Genomic DNA, 24419 nt, shown 5'->3' on the forward strand with positions numbered 1-24419 from the left:
GTTGGAGCTGGCCTTGGTTGCGCACTGGCGGTTTGGCGACTAGCAACGGAGCAGCAGTGGACGACACCAGACCCAAAGCCGGGCAACGCTGGGCCACTAATATGGCGGGCAAGGACGAAGCCTGCTGCTGCGGCCGGCGGCGTGTGGAAGGCACAAGAGCGGGTGAACACACTGCGTAGAAAGGAGGAAGAGGAAGAAGGTAAATAAAGGAGGAGAAGAAAAAAAGAGAGAGAAGGAGAAGGGGCAAAGAGGGTGAGCAGAGGTAACAACTCGAAAGTTGATGGTATCGTGTTGTGAGACATGTGGGGGTGGTAGGATGCAAGGGGGAGAGAGCGAATGTTCAGGGGCAGGTGAGCGTGGGCCTCCTACAACCCTGAATCTCGGTTCAGGCGGCGTTGACAGATCTTCGGCAGCCCGTACCATCGCCTCGGGGATTGGATGAGGTCTGAGTTCTCAGGGCATCTTACTTTAGCACTGTTGTGGGTCAATAAATACGGAGGCATTAAGCAATGTCCTCCGTCCTCATTCCCGCAGCAGCACAAAGCCGGCCTCCAATACTTTAAGGGCAACTACACTGCTGCGAACTCGGGTACTTTAAGGAAACCGGCCTTATGTGACTGCAGTTCAACAGCAGCTCAACACATGCGGCAGTGCGCAGTTTGCATAGGAAGAACAAGTTTGCCGACAGACGGTGCAACAAGTTGCCGATGGATTTGGGCATGGTCAAGGGCCTGTGGATGGACAGTGCTCGAAAATGTGAACCAGTCGAAGAGGTACGTAGCTTGCACCCAGGCGAGCCTCCACCTTCCTTTTGTCTGTTTGTGTATCTCCGGATATGGATACGCTCTTCCCTGACCCCTGAGGAAGGCGCCGCCTCCATCGGACTCGATCAGTGAACGGATATCCTGCCCGATCGAAACCACTAGTGACATGGTTGCCTGCCCATCCTGTCAAGCACCATCAGCTTGTCCCTCATTGCACTCTCGTTGCCTTCCGGGGTTAGGACGCTCTGCAATGCCAGCGGCTTGCATTCCCCTAATAGAGCAAAAGAACTGCAGCTTAAAGCGAGGTCAATCCGCCTACCATCTAAAGAAGGCTTCAGATCAGGAAGCCCACACTGGTCTGGGACTAACTATCCCTTCAATTGTGATAAGCCTCCCGCCAGGTCACTACAGGGGTGTCTGGCCAATTAAAACGCGAACATGAAAGATACATCTATTCCCACTTAAATTAGCCCCTGATACTTGTCCAAACAATTCTTCTGGTTACGAAGTGCGACTTCGCATTAGTAGTAATTTATGACGCGTCGCGAGGTTCCCCTTATGTACTAGTAAAGTGACAGGGGTCATGTGGGGCGAGTTACATCCGGGAGGCTTATCACAGTTGAAGGGATAGGCGCAAATGGAAGTCATCACCAATGACATCTTTTTCCGTGGTGAGCTGAGTCGCCGGAAATGGGGTCTATCATATTTTAGCGCCGACTCTGGTCTGGACCAATTCTTATCACATCGGTGGCGTAACACTATTGGTTGCGTTACCGATTTAGGCCATGATCTTGAGTGGAGAGTAGCCATCTTGAGGATAGGTCAGAAAATGCCATGAATCCTTGTAGATCGTTTACTAAAGAACGTCCGTGGCTGAGAATAATAAACTGATTTGGGCCTGCGGCATTTCGGAGTTATTGAGACATTGTTCAACGACTGAGTATATTCTCATAAGTGGAATCCAACGGATCCTCTGTAAAATTTCCCCAAGGGCCCGTGCCCGCCTTAGGCAGAGACAAATAGAAGTTCCAGCAAACAAAGGCAGCAAAACACAATGAGGGGGCTCCGTCGGGGACCAGTACTGACCATCGATGTTTCTCTCGGAATACCTATAATGCACGCCAGGCCGCATGGAAATTCAGGGTGGTGAAATGATTGACCCGAGCGACCCATATATCAACAAAAAAAAAGAAAAATGCATGGGCAAGACGAATAGTGACTGATCATTATACTTTGGGGTAGCCCTAGAGTAGCCCTCCACATATCACTGGCGCCTCTCGCCCGCTGATCACCCCTGGTAGAATGGGGGCCGGAATGGAGACAAGAGACAACAAGCAGGATTAAAGCTGAGACATCCGGGGCATGTGTAAACAACGGCAATGTCCCCTGCAAGTCAGGAATTTACCATGCGGTACCCCTCCACCGATAAGACCCCTCTACCGATAAGCCAAAAAAAAGTTTCCCCATACAAAATGCCCAATTTCACTTATACAGTGCTTAGCCAAAATTGAAGTTATTTATATAAAATAAGCTACGTCTTACTAAGAGTTTTATGCTATTTTATATTATGCTATTTTTTTTCTATATTATATAAGCAGTTTAGTCGCATAGCACTATTATAAAATTTCTATCAATACCTCCTCTATGAATAGTCCTCCCTAAAGCTTATAGGATTTTTATTAATACTAGTCTTCTATAATTGCCTTAAAAAATGCCTTAAGTATCTTACATAGAGGATAAAATTATTAAAGTAATATTGGATGTTATAGATAATAGCCTCTCCTAGAACCAATCCGCCCAGAAGCATGGCATCCCTCAGCCGACTCTTTCAGACCGATTAAGAGGTGTACCGTCAAAGTCCGAGGTTACCCATCCTGCCCAGCTGTTATCCAGGTCTCAAGAGTCTCGATTGGTTACCTGGATACTAAGACAAGAGGCCTTGGGCTATGCTCCTTCTCACAGTCAAGTTCGCGCCACCGTCACTGCCCTCCTACGACAACAAGGTAGGGAACGGCCTATCGGTGTACATTGGCTAGCCAGGTTCATGAAACGGCATCCGTCAATAAAGACGAAGATAGGAAAACGTCAGGAGGCGTCGAGGTTCAATTGTTTTACCCCGACCGCCGTCAATTGGTATTTTGATATTCGGGAGAGAGAGTATGGCTGGATCAAACCTGAGAACACTGTCAACGTTGACGAGGGCGGTATCATGGCCGGATTTGGTGAGCATTTGTCCTCCTGGCCATTTATTCAGCTAATCTATTGAGAATCTAGGCTTGGATTCCTTGGTTATCGGCAGTAGCGATCCCAGGAGGAAGGCCTTCCTCAAAGGCTCCCAGTCCCGCGCTTGGACTAGCTTTCTCGAAGCCGTTACAGCAACTGGCCGTCTTCTGAAACCTGGGATTATCTTCAAAGGCAAAGAGCTTCAGCAACAATGGTTTATCGATGAGCTCAAAGAGGTGGCCGACTGGTATTATATCACGTCCGACAACGGCTGGACAGACAACCATATCGCAGTCGAGTGGCTCAAAGAGGTCTATCTTCCCCAAACGCAACCGGAAGATGAGTCTGATGCGAGACTTATCATCTTAGATGGCCATCGAAGCCATGTATCTGTGCGTGTCTGCCTGTTCCAAACTTTCTGAACCAAAAATGTCGCTGACTCAAAATCCAGGATGAGTGGATGGCTACGTGCTTTTTGAACAACGTGTATTGCTGTTACCTGCCAGCTCATTGCTCCCACGGCCTACAGCCACTTGATAACGGCGTATTCAATGTCTCCAAGGCTGCCTATCGCAAAGAACTTCAAAAACTGACAAGCCTGACTGATTCTGCACCGGTAGATAAGGTCAACTTCATCAAAGCATATGCCAAAGCCAGGGAAGTGGGCATGACGAAGGAAAACATCCTTTCGGGCTGGCGAGTGACTGGAAACTGGCCGATTTCACGACGGAAAGCGCTCATACATCCAGAGATTCAGCCAGACAAGAAGAAAACGACGCCTGCATCAGACGGCCTCAGCGACGGGCAACGCGACTCTGATAACACGCCAAAGACCAGCCGTCATGTCAGGGATCTGGGGAAGAACAAAAGCCCTTCAACTAGAAGACGCTATTCTGTGATATCGAAAGGGTTCGAAGCGCAAGAGTCAAAGATCGCCTCGCTAAGCTCAAGAGTGGCCAGTTTGGAGGAGGAAGTCGGGCGGTTGAGCAGAGGCAAGAAGAGAAAGGCGATACCGAATCCCAACAGAAATTTCATGACATTAGCTGAGGCTCTAGTGGCCGGTGACACTATTTCAGAGCCAAACCAAGCAGCTCAAGAGACAGAGGTTGTTGAGGATGTGATCGAGGTGGGAGGAGTGGAAGAGGATGAGAGCACAAATTCGGAGGCGGAAGAATTACCTGTCGTACGCACTCGCGCGGGCCGCGCAGTCAAAAGACCAAGATAATATCAAAAACCATTCAAATCCCAGTAGAAAAACAGGAATCGATTTGTTTTTCGTATTTCTGGTGACTCATTGTGAGGTGGTTGAAAAATAGCAGTTTGTATGGGGAAACTTTTTTTTGGCTTATCGGTAGAGGGGTCTTATCGGTGGAGGGGTACCGCATGGTAGATGTAACGTCTACCAAGATTGTTAGAGAGCTTGGTGATCTTGGCGTCTACTGTGTCGGTGTCAATTTTACTAGCTTTGACGCTGCCGAGGCGAAGCAATACAATCATATCTTCTCCTTCATGGAGTCGAGCTTTGCCAAGCACTTTCGCGCCAAGGAACAGAAGATAGCAGTCGACCTCTACAACCTGCGCTATGATGCGAGTTTACCCTGATCGCACCCGAATCACCTCCGACAACTTTGATCCCCTCCTGTACTGGCGCCGCGGAATCCAGATGGTTGCGCTCAACTGGCACACCTTCGCCTTGGGTATGCAGATCAGCCGCGCCATGTTTGACGGTGGCCAGGACTTCTCGGGCTACGTGCTTAAACCTGCGGAGCTACGGGACATCCAAGTGCCCATACAACCGCGAACTTCCTGGGGGCGAGAAGGAGCGCAGTGTTGTTTCATTCACCATCGATGTCATCTCGGCACAACGGCTTATGCGACCGGCCAGCCTTCCCGCCAACAAGGCGATGAACCCGTACGTCGACGTCGAGGTCTTCCACGCCAGTGATAAACGGGAGAAGAGGAAAGAGTCAGCCTTGCCTCGAGATCTTGACCCGCCGCAAAAGTTCCGGATGAATATCGTACGAGAGAATGGCTTCAACCCAATGTTTGATGGTCACTTCAAGTTCAAAGTCACGAAGAAACAACCCGATCTGGTCTTTGTTCGATGGTCTGTCAAACTCTCCAACGATGGCGAGAACTATAATGACAGACCGGCCAAGCTCAGCAACCTCAAGCAAGGTTATCGCACCTTGCCTCTTCTCAACGAAGCTGGTGACCAGTGCCTTTTCTCAAAGCTCTTCTTCAAGGTCGAAGTTGATTCGATTGAGATAATGATGATCGACGCATCCAGCCGCGCCCTAGATGGTAGCAGGATCAAGGGCGTTCATTTCGGCGCCAGCGGCTTGTCTGGGTCGACGACCTCATTGATCAGCCTATCAGCATTAGTTGGCCATATTCCGGCAGCCCTAAAATCAGTTAATTAGATACTCATATTACGCCGGCCATAGTCGTTGGCTCGATTCCTTCGCTTTGTGACATTGACGGCGCTTCGTACGGCGCTAGGAAGCGGGCCGTGTTTCGTGCTGGCGAGTCCCCGTAAGTGGTAGGCGACGGCTTGCGCTTTCGCCGCCCATTTTTCGACGTGGGTTCGGAATGGTTATTCCCAGGACCGGGTTGTTGCGGCTTCGGTGCAGGGTAGGACCGAGAAGGACGAAGTTCAAAAAGTTGGGCGGGGTTGGGGGTGGGCGGTGTTGTGGTCAATCACGTTAATAAGGAGATAACACAATACTATGTAAGCTTCGCTTGATTACCCTCTATGCTCTCATTACCCTCCCTATACCTTCAGCGAGTTAATAACTAAAGAGATTTGAGCCGAAGTATCTCAGGTACCGACAGGGATGAGCGCCATGGCCGCTCATAGCTCCTAGATAAAACTTTTAAAGGCTGCTAGCTTTTGGGAGACGCGAGCAGAATGGCGTAGAATTGTAAATAGCCTAGCGTACTTAGCCCTATGGGGTTAGTTGTCCCAAGCGGAATAAATTTCATTCATTCCTCGGGTCCCTGGGCCGCGTTCTCCATCATCAAGAAGCTTCAATAAAAGTGGCGACCATTAAGTTATCCTGCCTTCATCCCATCTCTTCATACTCAATACTAGGTAGGCCCAACTCTTTCTTTCATCCCAGCGCTCAATAGCAGTGGAAAGCGCCTGGTTTCTCTCCCGATACCAGCCACACGCTTCTTTGCACGCGGCTACGCGACTCTACGCGACCCGTCAACGCGTCGCCGGCCTTAGTCAAAAAGAAGTGAACCCGTGGTGGTAGCAAGCGGTAGCCTGGCTGTTCGGGTCGCCGAATCCCCAACACAATGAGGAGGGTGGCTGTAGAAAGCCGAAGGGAGTCCATGGATTACCATGACAATGGCTGCACAAAGAGTAAGGCCTGGACACTAATCGAGACTCCAGCGTCAGTACTAATATTGCGCTTGAAGCAGACCACGATACCACGATACCTCATCCCCATCAAATTCACTTCGTCTTGGACTTCATGCCCAATTGCTTCGTTTGCGGCATCACTATACTCTGGATGCCGACGTCATCCAGCAGCTGGGTCGTTGGCCACGCTTCCGGCAATGCCACATGAAGGGGACCAAGGGAGACAGACTCCAGCTCGGTTATTAGGCCTTGTCGTGGGCCAGACAACCGCTGGCCCCTTAACGTGTCTGTTACTCGCTGCCAGTGGTCCCATTTACGTCCTCTGGTACGATTCAGTATCGCCAATGCTGTCTCTGGCCACCACATTTTGCAACGACACGTCCACGCCGCTCCAACACGGCTATGCGAAACCGCCATTGGACAAGCGTTCAACAGCAGCCTTCTAACTTTCCCACCCGATATCAGGCTCCCTCCGTCATTTGCCCTTCATGTCAGCCGCTTGCAGGTCGGTTGGCTCCCTTCACGCAAACAGAAATGTCCATCGGCAGCTCCCCATGGCATACGGCATATCACACGGGAAGAATTGACCAGTTCGGACATAATGGTAAAACTATGAAGGAGTGTTTCTCTATCGCTGACGACTCGATTTCTCAGGCCATCTACATCTACGCTCGCTCCAGATTGCTGTCTTGACTTCCGCATTCTTCATCGGAATACCGCCAAGCCGATAGCTTCCATCCTGTCCAATCCTCTACCGTGTCTTGCACCTGGCTCTGCGTTTTCCCGCACCATCGCCGTCACGGGAAACCTGCCCTTCTTTTAGGATTTAATCGGCGTCTCTTGTCAACGACGGCTGGTCATCTCGCATCTCCATCTTCTGACGGCAACTTGCTTCTCACCATACCCATCACACGAGGTATGGCACGGGCCTCGACGCCACATCCGTTTGGAAGAGCGCCCCCTGAAGTTAGGTGTCTCATTTGGCAGGCCACCTTGGAAGTGCCTCGAGTCCTCGCCTTACGCAAGCATTCCCACGCAGACACCTATTCCGTCTATTTCGAAATTCGCTGTTCCCTTGAGGCTTGGCTCGATCATCTTAATAGCTCGGGCTGCCCACAAAAAGATGTTGCCAACGTTCCCGTCGCTCTACATGTTTGTCGAGAGTCTCGGAAACATACTTTGAAGACCTTTGCTTTGTTCCGCCATAAGTTCAAGCCGGAAAAGCCCCTCTACGTCAATCCGAAGGCAGACATTCTTCAGATATGTCCAATGGCATCGGCATCCCTTGACTTCCTGGATGACGATCATCAGCGTCATAAATTTACTGATTCTTTGTATCGAGGGTACGGCGAACAGCTTGAATCTAACATCAAGAACGTCGTCATGACTAGCGACTATTTCCAGGAGGAAGGTGCGCGCAGGAAGCTTAGTTGTTTGCGCGGAGTCACCCGGCTTCAGGTCATATTCGGGGCGAACACTGGCACCGAGCAAGCAAACGAGATCACCAAACAAGTGCACGTCATGAAGAGAGTGATTGAGAACCATTTTAAATCTTTTGGTTCTCGAGGTCCAAGTCCGCTGGGTGTCAAGTATCAGGTACTGGGCGATAAAGGTTGCATTATTAAGGGCTATCCCGATGAGGCGACTATCTCGGTTGATTTTATGGATCCGAACTATGTGATACTGGGTTCCGTCAAGGTCTGTAGGAAAAAGTATTGGTGGATGGTGAACCACGGCGGTGGCGGACTTTGGGCTGCCCTCCGCAATGTCGGTAGCAACGAGGATGAGAACGACGAGGAGGACGAGAACGGGGATGAATAGCTCGGGATGCTGATACGCGTCGGCCGTAATGTAAAATACCTTGCCACAGAAGGTTACAAAAGTGGGCTGTAGTCATTGGCTTGCTTCGAAGGTTCAAGCACTAAGTAATCTGACTCCCGGATCAGTTGAACTAGAGATGGCGTCAAACATCTTAGGCAATGGCTTCCTCCGATCCACTTCCACTCAGAGTTCCGTCCTTCTCGGTCTTGACTTCTTGCTCATAACGGTAGGTCAGACGGCCTAACACCCTCTGTATATGTCGTAATAACCTTTTTTCTTCGATAGGCAGGGTTCGCGTTCTTGGCCTTGGTCATTTACCGCGTCTCCTTCCACCCCCTGGCCAGATATCCCGGCCCAAAGCTTGCAGCATGCAGTCAGGTGAGCCGGAACTAACGCGCGACCAGGCAAACTGGATGCTAATCTAAGACGGCGCAGTTCTGGTTCATCCGAGCGTGGGCGGGAGGAAACTATCCATTTGACATGAAACGGGCGCATGATGAATACGGCGATGTGGTCAGGATTGCTCCCAACGAACTCAGCTTCAAGACCCCACAAGCCTACAAAGACATTTGTAGCCGCGCGGTCGGGGATGAGGGGCCATTCCTCAAAAGCAGGGCCTTTTACGATCGGGGCCCCTCTGTCGTGCACCCCAGGCATCGTCTTCACCATCGACCCCGAGCAATACCGGCCGCAGCGACGATCCCTCTCTCACGCTTTTAGCGCGAAAGCTCTACGGGAGCCCGAGGATATTATTCGGAACCATATATGGCTATTTATCGAACAGATTGGCAAGCATAGTAGCCCGGGGAGTGGAGGCATCGACATATCGGCTATGTACAATTAGCTCACATTTAATATCATCGATGAGACGCGCCACTGACACGAGGAGGGAACAGGCTGATAGACATAGGCGAGCTTACATTTGGAGAATCTTGTAAGTCTATCGCCAATTAGAAATCAGATATTTACGTCTCGTTTATCCTAGAGTTTACGAAGCATTTCACTCTACTCCAGGCGGCCAAACGACTATCCATTTCAGAATCTCTTCTATCTGGGCCCATTCCCAGTAATCTTCGGGGGAGTATTAACCTTCACGAGAGGCTTATGAAAGACAAGGTCGCCCAACGCATCACGATGAGTGATTCAAGCAAGCGTGAGGGTTTCTTCGTTCACATCCTCCGCCGCGGCAGCTTCAACGAGGACCAGCTGGCGGAACAGGCCAAGATCCTGTTGCTGGGTGGGTCGGAAACGACGGCAACTTTCCTAGCTAGAGTGACTTACTGCTTGCTGGCAACGCCGACAGCACTGAAGAAGCTGCAGCACGAAGTGAGATCTTCCTTCTCGTCCAGGGATGAGATCGATGGAGATTCCACCAAGAAGCTACCGTATCTTCATGCCGTGATTGGGGAAGGTCTTCGGCTGTTTCCTCCAGTCCCGATTGGCCTTCCACGGAACCGCCCCGGCGCAATGGTGGATGGCTACTATGTCCCGCTTGGCACGGAAGTATCGGTCGACAAATTTGTCATGTCTCGCGATGCGCGAAACTTTCCCGACCCAGATAGCTTCCATCCCGACCGTCGGACTGGAGACGGTTCTGGGAGCATAAAGGAGGCCAGCCGCCCGTTTTCTCTTGGGCCTCGTGCCTGCTTGGGCGTCAACCTGGCATATCTTGAGGCCAAGATGATCCTTGCCGCCATGGTGTACTCGTATGACTGGGAACTGGGCGATAAGAAACTGGACTGGTTTGGGCAAGTGAAACTGCTGACATTCTGGCGAAAGCTAGAGCTGCTGGTTCGATTTCCTCCCTCTGGCGTTCTTGATGCAGCCGGCTTGAAACAAGAATAACGTAAGCTTTTCTGAAGAATTAAACTAGGATCAGTGAGCTTCTGCAGCCGTGTTACTGGCTTTTACGACCAGACATTACTTCAGACTGGAAAGCGCTGAGACAGCCTGACTGCATGCATGATGCCGCAGTTACCATTCAGGGTGGCGATCAACGCAACGTCAATCAAGAGGTTGCCAACCAGGTTGATGTCAACCAACTCAACCCAACTCAACGGAGCCTATTCTTACTAATCAACCAACTCAATATCATCACCATATTGAGTTGGTTGCGTTGATAAGGTTGATTAAGTATCGTGGTGATGATGATGATGATATATTTATCGTCTTGCAGGAAGCCCTGCCAACCGCCTTCAGGCGTAAAAAGACGTGCCAGGCTAGGATCTGGGGTCTCGGGCAGAAACCCTAAGTTATCTTGATCCGTCCATTGCATTGCGTGCCGGAGGTCTAGGAGCAAAGCCCTGCCACTCTCCTTGCTGCTCGCACCCGCTATTTCCTTCTCGCATTTCCCCCAGTCTAACTAGCAATTCAGAGGCAAAGCCAGAGTTCTTCGGGGCTCTTTCCCTGATCCGCAGGGTCTATGGCGCGGAGTGAAACCGCAAACTTCAGTATTTACGTACTAGCCAGAGGCGTTCCGATTGTATCGATGTGGTCAGGTCACTAGCAGCAATGAGCCGCCTAGCTGAAAAGTCGGTCGGTCGGTCGGTCGGTCAGTCGGCTAGGCAGCCAAGGATGCGAGCCGCGGCGGCAGCACCCCCAAGGCGCCGGCAGTAGCAGCTCGCTAGGCTACCCGGCGAGCCGGGCTCGTCGGCAGGTTTGTTGTTGCTATCATCGCCTACAAATGCATGTGGGTAAACTTCATGCGCCCTTCGGAAGAGACTGGTCAGAACTACGACACGCAGCATAAAGACCAAAGACTAATGTACATTACCGGCCGCGAGCGCAGCTGGGTCTTTCTGTACAAGAAGCTTCCCGAGCCAACGCGAGACCGGGCGTTCTACTCTCCAGCAGATATTAACGAGTTTGCCAGCGAGTTCCAAGATTTCCCGTTGAATGAGTGAATGAGACGCTGAAGCTTCAAGACCTGTGGGGAAAGAGAGTCACGGCGGGTATGGCCAATCTGGAAGAAGGGGTAGCCACGCATTGGAGCTGGGATCGAGTCGTTCTTGTCGGCGATGCTTGCCACAAGTTTACACCTAACGCTGGTTTAGGCTTGAACAACGGTATCCAGGACGTGGTGATGCTGTGTAACGGTCTGCGACAGGCAGTATGCACAGATCCCCTAATGCAGCCGCGTCAGTCCAGCCTCGAGGACATGTTCAATGCCTATCAAAAGATTCGAAAGGGGATGCTCAAGTCTGATGCCTCACACTCAGCTGGTATGACTCGTATGCATGCGTGGGAGAGCATGCTGTACTATATCATGTCGAAATACATCATGTCGTCGACTCTGATCGAGCACTTTATGATAGAAGTCTTTGCAGCGAGGGGGATGCGGGAGGCGGTTGTGCTAGATTATGTTGCTGGCAAAGAACCACTGGAAGGCAAGATTAAATGGAAGCATGCTATTCCTCCATGTAGTGAGGGGGTTTAGGTCAGAGGATCGTTATTTGTCAGGGATTTATTAAGCAAAGCTGTTTTACAAGAAATGTCTAAGCATTTCTTAGTGTCGCACTGATCGTGCTAAAAGGATCAAAGGTCAGTAAAAACGATAAAGAGCAGCAGCAGTGTGTTGATTGATTGATATCTAGCCCCACAGATTTTACTTGAAGCGCACAGCTTGATTACTATGTGCTGTTGTTTCCTGAGGCTCGTTGAGATAATGCCTGACCTGCGATAGTTAGACACTCGCCCCGCCGCATCCAGGGCCAGAATCTAGGGGGAAAAGGAGAAATGATGCTTAATCGACTCTTTACACTCTTTACACTCTTTACACTCTTTCCAGGCGAAAGAAGGGGCTGGCGCTGCGTGAGCGCTGCATCGCGGGATGGACGCGACCATCGAGGAGATCCTTGTCGAGGGTGGGGATTCGGTGGCCGCGACGCGTCGCTCGTCGAGAGCCATTATCGCAGGGTAGGCATGTTCTTCACGGCCTCATGAAACAACTGCGTTAGTAATTTAGCCGTATGCTTTAAGTAGCTCTGCGGGATAGAGTACCCTGCACCAGACACAACCTCAGACAATAATTTATTAATACACCGCTGCTGCTCATTATCGTTTACCTGGCCCTTGATCCTTTCAGCACGCTCAGTGCGACATCCAGGTTTTTGACTGTTACAGGTCTTTGTGACCAACTAAGCAAGCTTAGTTGGCTCGCCTTGGGGCTTGCCCCACATGAGCCAACGGACACGCTTTAGGGCAGCCAGTGCCTCTCTCAAAACCGAGGATATCCGAGGCAAGGGTCCAGTCCGGAATCCCGACCACACCCTGGTTTGACGCAGATCTTCCAGGTTGAAATATTCTATGTCTTATGCGAGGTGAGTGGAGTGATCGTCTTCTTCTATTAAGTCTATACCAAAGTTATGGGAAAGCGATAAATAATATAGAAGTGGGGATGGCGGATTGGAGATTTACTTGGACCCCTAGGTTTTAAATTGGCGCAATCAAGACGAGGGCCTACAGTATCTATCCAGAGTCTCCCCGAAACGCCTTTCAGCATGAGTTATCATTTAACGGCGAGTCAGTGGCGACCTCATTGCAGGGCTGCGACGCGCTTATGAACCTTAAATCTTTTGGTCTCATTGCAGGTCCTTACCGCTTTAGTCTTAAGGCGCCAAGAGCTACTGTCATGACTGACGGTGCCTTGATGAGAGGGCACAATGCAAAGGGGCGCTCCCAACCGATGCACCTCCTCAGCTCATCGCATCCTCGACAGCATTTATCTTCCGATTTTCACTTACGACCTAGTGTTGCTTCGCATTGCTGGTTGCATGAAAGCCATAGATCTTACACCCATAACGTGAAGACCGACCTCGCGACTTGACTCCTATCCCAGTTTGAGAACAGAGCAGCCAAGAATAGCCAATTCTTAGTTAAGGAGCCACTTAATATGGTCATGCAGATAACTTCTTGAATGTCCCTCCTCCAGTTGCGATGTTACATTGCATGTGTCTTGCGCCTATCAGGAGGCACCCGATTGAGACTGTTGTTCGAGCTGAAATGAGAGAAGCATGGAACAAGGCTAACTGCAATCTTGACTAATTTATTAGATTCTATACTTTACCATTCAGGCTTAATGCATCAGTCTAGCTTAGTGATAGACAGCACGTTCTGATCGTCGGTTGGCGCTATCCACGACCTCGACCTAGAAGGTTAGGCCCACAGGATCAGCCTTGTTCATCGATTCGGACCCATCTAATAGGAACCAGAGAATCTCCTTGACTCGAGCTTTGCGAGAGAATTTAATGACCGCTCGGATCGCCAAGGTTGAAGAATAAGTAGTACAGAAACCCCAGTCTCGCCAAAGAGGCATTTCTGTATTCTTAGTACAGAATCATTGCCTGCCCTCTGATTTAGTTCATGTTGTGAAGTTAAACCAGAGGACTTTCGTTCAACTTTTGTTTACCAGAGACCCCCGCATTTGGTTGACGGCCATCGAAATTCCCATCGTGGCTGGGTTTCTAGTGCCACCTTGGTACAAGGAGGAGGTCGTCACCAATCTGCACATGAACATTGCCAGTATCTTCTGGGGATTGTGCTTCGGTGTGGCCATATTTACAGCTGCCAAGGCCAGCAAGCAGACCGCGAGCTCCTGGTCACGAGCTCGGAGGGTCACGGCGTACGTTTGGATGATCTGGGGAGAGTGGATCGCTTGTATAATCATCAGTATCCTCACCTGGCTGTACATGTGGGGGACTATTGAAACGAGGTATCACCTTTCTAATCGGGCTTGATTGGGCTAGACTAACATCCTTTGACCCACTCAGTTTCTGGATCTGGTTCTTCATCAGTACGTGTGACAAATCCAGATAATCCTAACGTGAAACCCGCAACTGATTCGTCTTTGTTTAAGTTGTATGCTGGTGCTTCCAGGTATGTTCAAGTCACAACCCGAGACCAAGACTGGTTTCATGGAACCGAAACTGATAAATGAAAACCAAACAGACTCAGCTACTCGTGCAAATTATCATCAATCGCCTGTCTCTCTTGATGGTAAACCGAGAAAAGGCTTCCAGGCTTAAGTGGGGAGCCTTTGTAATCCTGACTTTTATTAACATCACAGTTGGCATTGTCTGGATTCCCAACCGACTACAGATTTCCGAGACTTGGATCCGCATCGATGCTATATGGGATCGCATAGAGAAGGTCATCTTTCTGCTTGTTGATGCCTCTCTCAATATCTACTTCATTTATCTGGTTCGAACGCGGTTAATTGCCAACGGATTGACGAAGTACAATACTCTCTTCGCAGTCAACATTGCCATGATCATAATCTCGATATCCATGGATGTGAGTCGCAACACCGCTTCTTCTAAGACTTCCAAATTCAAGAGAACTCACAACCTCGAAGGTCGTCTTAATTGGGCTCATGTCTCTTCCAGCTGCTGTGGTGTAAGTGTTTCTGGCCCCTCACGCAACGACTTGCGTTCTGCTGACGAGTCTTGTCACAGATATCTCGAGTTCCAATGCTTCGCCTACCTCACGAAGCTCTACATCGAGATGAACATGGCCGAACTGATTAAGAAGGTCGTCCGTGCCACTCAACACGGAGACAAAGACGGACGCTCCACGTCTGGCATTGGGCCAAGTGGCAAGTCATCACGGACCACGGATGTACCCCGGGGAGGTATCGGCGAGGAGAATGGACGCAGCAGGTTCTCAGGGCTCATCTCACGAGGAGCAAGTAAGGCGAGCCCCACCCGATATACAACACACATTGAGCTGGGGAGCACGGAAGACGTCTCAACAAGCCGCCAACACGGACAAGGCCCTAGCCAGCCCCCACAGCAAACTATAGGAATCCATAAGACCGTCATCACGGAAATAGTGAGCTCAAAGGTTGAGAATGATGATACACCAAGGAGCGAGTCAAGTTCAACGAGACAGCTAAATGGAAAGTATGGTGTATGAGGGTATTGCTGGGTAAAAGCACTCTAGTGGGCTCAGAAGAGAGCCGCCACATCAGTATCTGTCGCAGGTACTGATGGGTCATGAGGATCAAATGAGCGCTTGATTTTCTATCTAAAGGAGTGACGAGAGTCAGTCTCTTATACCTGTGCTCAATCTACCCATCTTATAGGCAGTAGGCTGTTGCCTGGTGCAAGTTATGGTGTAGCGTTCACGCTGACCGTGAGGCTGTTCACGATGGTTGTGATCCTTGCCCTTGACATCGGACTGGAGACGAATTTACGCCTATGGAACAGCATAAACTTGTCCGAAAGGAGGAAAAAAAGCTCATTGCGTTGCTTGCCAGGGCCGCCGGGCTGAGCAGCCAAGGTCAAGAAGCTCAAGGAGCCCTTTGGCGCGAGTCAACAATAATAAGAAGAGGCATCAATCAATTTGGGGATGCGAGCAGTGTGATGTCGCGATTTGTAACTCGAAATATTGTTGGGACATCTATCATAGGCTAATTTAGGTAACAAGGGAATATCATTCTAGCATTTTAATTGGGCAGACATCCCTGGAGTGACCTGGCAGGAGCCTTTCGACATTTGAGGGGATACTCAACGCTTCGGAAACAACGACTACAGGAGCGTTGCCGTTTGATTCTACATCTTGCTGCGGAATCTTCTTGAACATGCCAATGATCTTGGACCACGTATTTGAAAGGAACATGTCCACAATCATGAACGGTTTCGCGCCGATGCGCGCAATAGCGGCGAACCACGTGTCGGGAAAGAGGCGGACGACGATAGCCCAGGGCAGACACATTGAGGCAGTAACCAATGAGATGGCCCACTGGTCGCCATTGAGGCCCCCAGGCTTGATTTCGAACGCCCGCGAGCCGACGAAGATAATTGCCACCTGGAGACCGATCATCAGACAGTTGATGAAGATGAAGAACTGGTTGCGGTGAATGCCCTCGAGGATGTTGAACTTGTTATCCAGGCGACGGTTGTTGAACTCGTTAAAGATTTGCATCCAGACAAAGGTATTGAAGATAATGGTGTCGAGCTCGAGCATCTGAGTCTCGTCTTGCCGATCGTAGCCGAGAATCTCAGGACCAGCAAAGTAGAGGACAAGGGTGACAGCGAGTTGGTATACAGCCTGGCCTATGATCATCTTCCACATCTGTGAATTGGGCATTAGTAAGAATCTCGGCAGTCAGACAGAAGCCTCTCAAAACCCACATTTGTCGTAATTATGGGGACCTTTTTCCCTTGAGGAGATCGGTCAAGGATCTTCTCGGTTGGTGGGTCGGTCGCAAGGGCCAATGCAGCAAACGTGTCCATGATGAGGTTCACCCATAGAAGCTGTACGGCCTTGAGAACAGACTCCATGTTCTCATCATAAACTGCAGTGATAAAAGCCAATAGAACTGCGGTGATGTTGACGGTGATTTGGAACTATAGACGTCAGGAGCGACCCAAAGCCAACCCTTTGGAAGCGACGCAGACTTACCTGTAGGAATTTCTGAACAGCGTCATTAACAGCCCGGCCCCATTTGAGCGCAGTCACAATGGACGTAAAGTTGTCGTCCATCAGCACGATAGCGGATGCCTCCTTAGCAACCTCGGTGCCAGATATGCCCATAGAGAAGCCGACATCAGCAGCCTTAAGAGCGGGAGCATCATTAGTGCCATCTCCAGTCACAGCGACGGTCTCACTAAGGGCCTTCAGCTTTGTCACCAAAATTCTCTTATCTTCTGGCGACGAACGAGCAAGGACTTGCAGCTTGGGGAGAGTTGCGTTCATCTCCTGCTCGGAAAGTGTTCGGAACACAGGTCCTTCCATGACAATTCCGCCTTCAGCATAGATACCGCACTCAGTCGCAATGGCTTGAGCCGTAATGATGTTGTCTCCAGTGACCATACGGACGGTGACGCCAGCATGCTGAGCCTTGCGGACTGCTTCGGGGACGCCAGGGCGAACTGGGTCCTGGATGCCGACAACTCCGAGGAAAACGAGGTCCCGAAGAAGCGACGCGAATTCAATGTGTCCGTCGGTAGCCTCTGCATGCGAGGGTGGCCACTGTTCGAAGTCTTTGTAGACAAGGCCAATGGTTCGAAGGGATTTGCTGGCATATTTATCTATGGTCGATCGAAGCGAGTCCCGGTTGGTGGATGTGAGCGGCTCCTCCGTCAAAGTCTGGAGATCAGCTTTCGTAGAGCAGTAGCCAAGGAGGATCTCGGAAGCCCCCTTGACCAGGAGGCGGTATCCGGTGCCGGAGCGAAGCTTGATAACGGCGCCCATGCATTTCTTCCCCGAATCGAACGGCATCATCTGTAGGACTTGCTCGTTGGCGCGGGTCTCTGCCAGTGAGTGCAGACCGAGGTGATCCTTGGCAAGCTGGAGCAAGGCTGTCTCCGTCTTTGATCCGATGAAGACGGCCTGCCCATCCTCGCTACTTTCGAATGCGGTGGAGTTTATGGCAACCGACTGCACAATGGCTTCTTTAGTGGCGTTCGTAAGACCCGCCGCCCACTGGGACATTGTTTGCTTGGAAGGTTTCTCTGTCTCCGACATGGCGAAACCTGAGGTCCCGAAGGTGCCAGCAACGACAGTCATTTTGTTTGTTGTCTACAACATTAGCCAACGCCTGCTCATACTGAGGTGTCTTGAGGGCCAGGCTTACCAAGGTGCCCGTCTTGTCGGAACAAATGGTGGTTGCGTTACCCATAGTCTCGCACGCACGAAGAACTCGGACCAGGTTGTTCTCCTTGAGCAGCCTCGTGGTTGCGAATGCGAGGGCAAGCGTTACGGCAAGTGGTAAGCCTTCGGGCACTGCCACAACGATGATGGTGATGGCAACGATAAGAATATCCATGAACGAAGATGCCTTCTCCGCTGGCGGACGAGTGTCCCCAGACAAGCCAGCAAGAAATCGGAAGAGCAGTACAAAGAACAGCAGAGCAGCTGCAGTGCTACCAAGCTTGGCGATGGCGAGGGCAAGACCTTCAAGCTTCTTCTGGAGTGGAGTGGCTTCAACCTCGGTACGAACAGACATCATAATCTTGCCAAAGCTGCTATTGACTCCGACTGAGGTGCAGATGAAGGTACCCATGCCTTGAAATGTTAGTAAGAGGAATATTCCGGAAGCTGGATGCCGCCTACCTTCGAGGACCTTTGACCCTGAAATGATGAACGGGTCGAGGTCCTTGGTACTTTGGCCTGACTCTAACATTTTCATGACATGATCACCGCTGGTCTTCTTGAGCGCATCGGACTCTCCAGTTGCAGAGGACTCGTCGCACTTGAGGTCGTGGCCGTCGATAAAGATACCATCGACAGGTACCAAGTCACCAGGCTCCAGGCGGAGGACATCTCCAACCAGGATGTCGTGGACATTGATCATGAAGGATTTTCCGGACCGGATGACCTTAATTTCACGATCTTCTTTCTTAGCGTTGAGTTTGACGAAAGCCCGCTCTTTCTGCCAGTCATTGAGGGAGCCAACACCGGTGACGATGATGATGGCTACGCAGATGGCAACGCCCTCGACCCAGTCTACTGGGGTTGGTGAGCCTGGCGGGTGGTCAACGCCGAACGTCTCGTAAAGCCCCAGCGCCAAGGAGATGACGGCAGCGACCGTAAGCAGAATCAGCACCTTGTCGTTGTACGCATTCCACATGAGCTTCCATAACGGCGTAGCCTTCTTCGCAGGCAGCACATTGCGCTTGTAGACGCGGACACGATCCGCAAAGGCCTCAGAAGTGACAGAAGTTGGCTGTGGTGACTTTGTTGGCGCAGTCTCCGATGAAAGCTTCACAGCCTCATCGAAAGAGACGCGCGCTGGGGCGGATGTCTCGTCTACGCTCAGGCCAGCGTTGACGTCCGTCTGAAGGCCGCAGGCAATGCCACGGAGGCCGCCGAGGGCTCGAAATGCGGGGAGAGACTTGGGGTTGAGCAGCTTGTTCAGCTGCCCCGGCGAGAAGGCAAAGGGGTTGTTTTCGACAAGGAAGTCACCTTCAGTGCCGGGGTCTGGCCGCAGCGGTGTCTCTGACACCTCGAGGCTGGCAGTGGTCGGTGTGAGAAAAGGGTTCGAGACGGCAGACTGAATTGTCTCAGCGTTGCTGGCGGCACGATGTCGTCTATCCACGTGGAGCGTGGCCGGAGCAAGGTTGCCGCTCGCCGCCATTGTGAAAAAGAAGTGAAGATAGGAGTGTCTAACTAAAGGTAAGATGTCTTTTGACCTTGGTATGGAAGTTAGAGTGCTTTCTTTAAGGGAGTACCAAAGCTATTTTATATGGGTCGATGGAATTGTGAAAGACGACGTCAAGGAGGCTGAGCACACAGTGTTTTTAGCGTGAGCTGTGTGATGTCGACGGCACGGAGGTACAACCAGGCTCAGATTCCCCGCTGCCTGGCCCGTCTTGCTGGATGCCGCAGGTTTGATTGCCTTGTCCCACTTATCAAGCTTAGATAGACGTCCGAGCTGTTTAGCGCTAAAATTTACAATCACAAGTTTCGACAACAAATCAGAGACAAGCCTTATCTACTAAGCTAGGGTGGAATACCGCGTATAACTGCATATTCACTGACAGATGCCACTCGTATAACTCACCATGTATCGTTAATTGGGTTGATTCTACGCTACAGTATATATAGCTGCTTAGAGAAGGTTCCAACCAGTGTACCTAACAGCGTAAAAACCATAATGCAGGCTCAGCCCCCTTCGGTGTCAGCTGGGCCGTTGTATTGTTTAAAAGTTCTGCCGGGGCCTGCAAATCGTGCTTTCTTTGTTGCCGAGAATGACAAAAAACTAGCTGCTGTCCAATGATTCGAGTTCCATTAATGTTAGACCAGGGCATGGCGAATGGTGCCATGCCCTGGATGTCAGGTTGGAAACTGCCTCGACCGAAGCTGAAGGGGGCTGTGCGTCCCAAAGTGGATGTGAAGACGGAGCATATCGGAATGAAGTTGTTGAGGGGGTATGGACTGTGTTGTTCCACGCAATGGTCCACCAACCGTGATGGAGCTCCTGTCGGTTTCACTATCATGAATAGCTTCATTGCACAACCGGGGAGTTCGTAGAGACATTATCGCCAAGAAAAACCGCGTGAGGCAGTGCATGCAGAGTTTGTCGGCCCTCAGCAATTCACCCCACGAAAGACGCGGCCATGGTGATCGGGTTGCTGCTTATCCGTTGAGCACGCCGTCGGTTTGTCGCGAGGATTCGGATCACAGTGGTGTGGAGTCGGAAGGTTTAGCGCCCTCCGAGAGTGGCATGAGGCTGTGTAAGAGCGGGTTTTAGATGTATCTGCGCTCTCCTTGATGATTACGACGGCAGAATGATGATGGTGTTTTCAAGGGTATATGATGAGTTGAGTCGTCTGTCGATGGTGTTGATGTGCCGGGGCGCTGACCGACTCCGCTTGATGAGGAAACGCTAATGCAGGGCCTGCATCTAGTGGCAAGCTTATCAAAAGGCTTGGTCCCTTGGACATGCCACTTTAGTTACAATTAAGAACGGAAAGGCAGACCCGGACCTGACTCGTTCTTCTATAGAACACACCAACCGCCAGATGCCTCCGTCTTCGATCCACAGTACCCACACAGCCAAAGCAGAGAATGTGTGCGCGCTGCGGCTGATTTCTGGCACTGCCATGGTGAATTCGGAGGAGCCAAGGACGGCGATGATCGCCCGGCGAGTCGGGAACTTCCTTTTTTGAGCACGCCGCCGCCATGCAGCTAGCTACCGTCAAACAACACCGTAATTCACAAACCCATGCTAAACGTGGCTGTGCCCGCGGAACGTTTGCGGAGTGACCAACACCTGGTTCTAGACCATGAATGGCGACTCAGTACCCCGCTTTCCCCCGCCTCCCCCCCTCCCGAATCATTGTCTGAATAATGTCTTCTGGTTCACGCACAAAGTTATTGGGGCGTCTGGGGCACATCTCGGTTCACGACCATTTAATGTCTCCACGCCCCTTCCTGGCACAGGTATCGGGCGAAGACAGAACTGCGCTGCCCAGATCGCCAGTCATCCCACCAAGATCGGCAAACCTTTTCACCCCTGGTACGTATTTTGTTCTTTGCTTGTGCCCTTCTCTCATGATGGGTTTCAGCCTTCATGCTGAGGGGACAAATGACCCCAAAGATGTCAGAAACTAGCGCATTCATCTGGTTGCCATCATTGCTTCCATGTCCGCCATTGCTAGTAAGTGGCCTCCAGTCGCGTCTGCAGCGGCAGCTATATGACCGCCGCTGAACAGAGTCTGACGTTCTTCTCCAGTGGGATATGACACTGCAGTCATAGGCGGAACGGTGGCCCTGGACTCGTTCAGGAGAGATTTCGATTTGCTCAGTACATCGGGAGCAGATCGCGATACTCTTCAGGGTAATATCGTCTCCACGTTCCAAGCCGGCTGCTTCTTTGGGTCTCTCCTGACTTTTCCGCTGGCCGAGAAAATCGGCCGCAGAAGAGCCATATTTGTTGCAGCCGCTGTCTTTATTTTGAGAGGCACTTTGATGACGGCCAGCCACGACAGTCTTCCCATGCTCATCGCGGGACGCGCAGTTGCCGGTCTGGGCATAGGAGCGTCGTCGCTGATTGTTCCTGTATATATTGCTGAAACTTCGCTGCCGTCTATTCGTGGCCGCCTGATTGGTATCTTTGAGGTTCGTCCGGCTTTGGTCGTGTGGTGGAAATTAGAATGCTTTGAACTGAACCGTCATAGATTGCATCGCAAGGCGGAGGTATGTTGGGCTTGTTGAAACAAAAAGGGTTAGGACCTAGGAGCCTGTTGGGTCTTATATTTCAACAGGGCTTTTGGGTAAGTCGTACGTACTCCGTGTCATAGTTGTAGCTATTAATAAGTTTCCAGATCAACTACGCATGCGACCGAACCATCTCCGACGATCTTGCCGCTCAATGGATTGTGCCTTTGGGGCTCCAGCTTGTTCCAGGTGCCCTGCTGTGCGCTGGGATGCTAATATGCCCAGAGTCGCCTCGATGGCTCGCTCGCAGGGATCGGTGGGAAGAGACGGAGAAGGTCCTGGTGCATCTCAGGGCCTTGCCTGGCGACCATCCCTACATCCGCGACGAGCTGTCGGATATCCGTCAGCAGGCAGATCAGCGTACCGCCAGCGAAATGACCTTTGGGGACATGTTCAAGAGACTCGTCCAGAGGGGTGTGCGAAATCGCATCCTGATCGGCCTCTTGCTCATGGCTTGCCAGAATCTGACTGGTGTTAATATCATTACATACTGTAAGTTCTTTTAGTTCCTGTCGTAACCCACTGCTAATGAAATGACAGATTCTCCTCGCATCTTCGAAACTCTGGGAATCACAGGCACAAGCACCAAGCTGTTTGCGACAGGGTTATACGGCATCGCCAAGACCTTAGGCATGGCTATCTTTTCAATCTGGCTGGTCGAGCGGGTAGGCTGACGAAATGGTCTGATCTGGGGTGCATAGGTTCAATTCCGATGTGGTATATCGGAGGTTAACGTGGGGACCCTAGCTTTGGCCACCACCCCCCTCTGGCCAGTGGAAATTGCCTCAACACCAAAATGCACACATCACGTAAATCAGCTATTTCTCAACGAAAAATAATGCAATCAATTCAGTTGAACCTGGAACATACTCAGCAGACCCTGCTCTTTCTTTTCTACTACTTTGATGGAATTCTCTTGTAATTTGGGCGCCTCACGGTCGCGGTATTCCGTAGGTGCCTTCGCCGCCTCATAATGAGCGTACGCAATTTCCTCGATGCGCGCAAACCTCTCGTTAGGGTCATAATCAACGGCCTTCCTGCCGGTGGGCTTCTGCGACTCCAGCTTGTCCTCTAGGAACTCAATTCTCTGCTTCTGGCTGGCGATAATGCTGTTTAAATGAGTGATCTGCTTGCCGTTCTGGTTAATCAGATGTCGGGCTTCACGCTTGACGCCGCCATCGCCATTCCGGGCCCGATCCAGCCGTCTTTTGACATCCCTCTCGTTCTTCGGCGTACGAAGATTATCACGAACTAGCGACTTCTGCTTTTTTGGTGTTGATGGTATCAAATCCGGCGGGGGAGGGCGCTTGGTATTAACAACCTGCTTCATCGGCTTCTCAACGTCGATAGGATAAATTCCTGAGCCCCGAAATGAGTGTCGGATGTTCCTCTCGGTCAAGGCTTTCTTTCGAGCTATTTCATAAGAGTGTACGAAGCGTCGTTTCTGAATGGGAGACCTGGCTGCGAAGGTTGCATACTTCTCAGTCTCCTGGTGAAAAAATCGCTTAAGAACCCCAAAGATCCCAACGTCGAGAGGTTGTGTGGTATGAGACGAGTGTGGCGGTAAGTAAAGAAGCTGTACCCTATTTAACTAAGCCAGGAACATTATCTCTACTGTTACATGAGAGGTGTGGCCGTCGAGAATAAGGAGTCGCTATTTCCCGGGAGCAGGCTCTGTTTCCGGCAGAAACACCTCGACGAACCATTTCCTGAAGATTAGGCTATTCGACCAGCCTGTAGATGTGTAGTCGTACTTCTAATCCGGCCACGGAGGGTCAAACCACTGGCCCTGAAGGTTCTGACCGGTGAAAATCACCACCGGCGTCGTACTGGTGCCACAAGCTGAAATACACTCGATTATCGAGACCCAGGTACGAGAATCGCTCGTCGAGACAGTTGCAAAGGATGTAAAGGAAGTCCCTACGACTCTTCTGGCCTTAGTCTCCCCTTTAGCAACTCCATGTTCGTCGATATTATGCAACGTGGTCCAGTCGATATCCTTATCCTCGATTTGGTGCTCTAGGAGTCGAAAAAAGCGCTGTAATTGCTCCTCCGTAGTCTTATTCGCTCGTATAGCGTCTGTAGGTCGTGATGGCTTTATTTTGACGTCCTTATGGCGCGCAATAAAGCGGTTGACCTAGTTGTGGCCGACGTGTTCGTCTCGTCTATCGTGCTTGAGTATGAGGTCCGCAAACTTGCGTATATTTGCCTTGCTTTGGCCGCGGCCAGCAGCTTCTTCGTTCAGAATCCAACTGACTAGATTCTTCTCTTGGTCCGGATTCAACTTTTGAGCCGAAATTTGAGCATCGCGAGCGTTGGTGCCGCCTTTTTTGCGGTTGCGAAGACTCCCGCGTGAGATGGCGTGCGTAGAAGCAACTTGCACTAGCGGAGCGTGTTTGAGGTCTTTGAGAGCGCAATAAATTCGGTATTCACGTTCTTTATCCATTTCAGATTATAATGATATATTTTTGAGCTTCATACGGCGTAAAATGATAATTCTGTGGCCGACTCAATTATTCGCATCGCCAAGGATGAAGTCTATGATGATGTGACTAAAGGGGGGTGCTGGCCAAAGG

The 24419-nt window shown here is 50.9% G+C and overlaps 4 protein-coding genes across 4 annotated transcripts; 3 read left to right on the forward strand and 1 right to left on the reverse strand.

The window, feature by feature from the left end:
- Positions 1-9312: 9312 nt before the first annotated feature.
- NCS54_01475100 (Hypothetical protein) lies at positions 9313-10023 on the forward strand (the record flags this gene model as incomplete). The annotated part of the gene is made up of 1 exon (XM_053159881.1): positions 9313-10023. One exon carries the CDS (start codon positions 9313-9315, stop codon positions 10021-10023), a length of 711 nt encoding a protein of 236 aa, XP_053015856.1.
- An 857-nt stretch (positions 10024-10880) lies between these two features.
- On the forward strand, positions 10881-15090 carry NCS54_01475200 (FAD-binding-3 domain-containing protein; the record flags this gene model as incomplete). Its single annotated transcript, XM_053159882.1, has 7 exons — positions 10881-11049; positions 11103-11600; positions 13645-13888; positions 13947-13969; positions 14243-14469; positions 14531-14571; positions 14631-15090. The coding sequence occupies 7 exons, from the start codon at positions 10881-10883 to the stop codon at positions 15088-15090; spliced, it is 1662 nt and encodes a 553-aa protein (XP_053015857.1).
- Positions 15091-15366: 276 nt separating this feature from the next.
- On the reverse strand, positions 15367-19258 carry NCS54_01475300 (Calcium-transporting ATPase; the record flags this gene model as incomplete). Its single annotated transcript, XM_053159883.1, has 6 exons — positions 15367-15372; positions 15733-16251; positions 16311-16526; positions 16582-17700; positions 17756-18186; positions 18235-19258. The coding sequence occupies 6 exons, from the start codon at positions 19256-19258 to the stop codon at positions 15367-15369; spliced, it is 3315 nt and encodes a 1104-aa protein (XP_053015858.1).
- Positions 19259-21012: 1754 nt separating this feature from the next.
- Positions 21013-22517, forward strand: NCS54_01475400 (MFS domain-containing protein; the record flags this gene model as incomplete). The annotated part of the gene is made up of 5 exons (XM_053159884.1): positions 21013-21142; positions 21359-21744; positions 21804-21899; positions 21951-22335; positions 22384-22517. Exons 1-5 carry the CDS (start codon positions 21040-21042, stop codon positions 22515-22517), a joined length of 1104 nt encoding a protein of 367 aa, XP_053015859.1. The 5' UTR covers positions 21013-21039.
- Between the last annotated feature and the right edge of the window lie 1902 nt (positions 22518-24419).

Source organism: Fusarium falciforme, chromosome 13 (genome assembly GCF_026873545.1).
Source record: "Fusarium falciforme chromosome 13, complete sequence".
Taxonomy (NCBI): Eukaryota; Fungi; Ascomycota; class Sordariomycetes; order Hypocreales; family Nectriaceae; genus Fusarium; species Fusarium falciforme.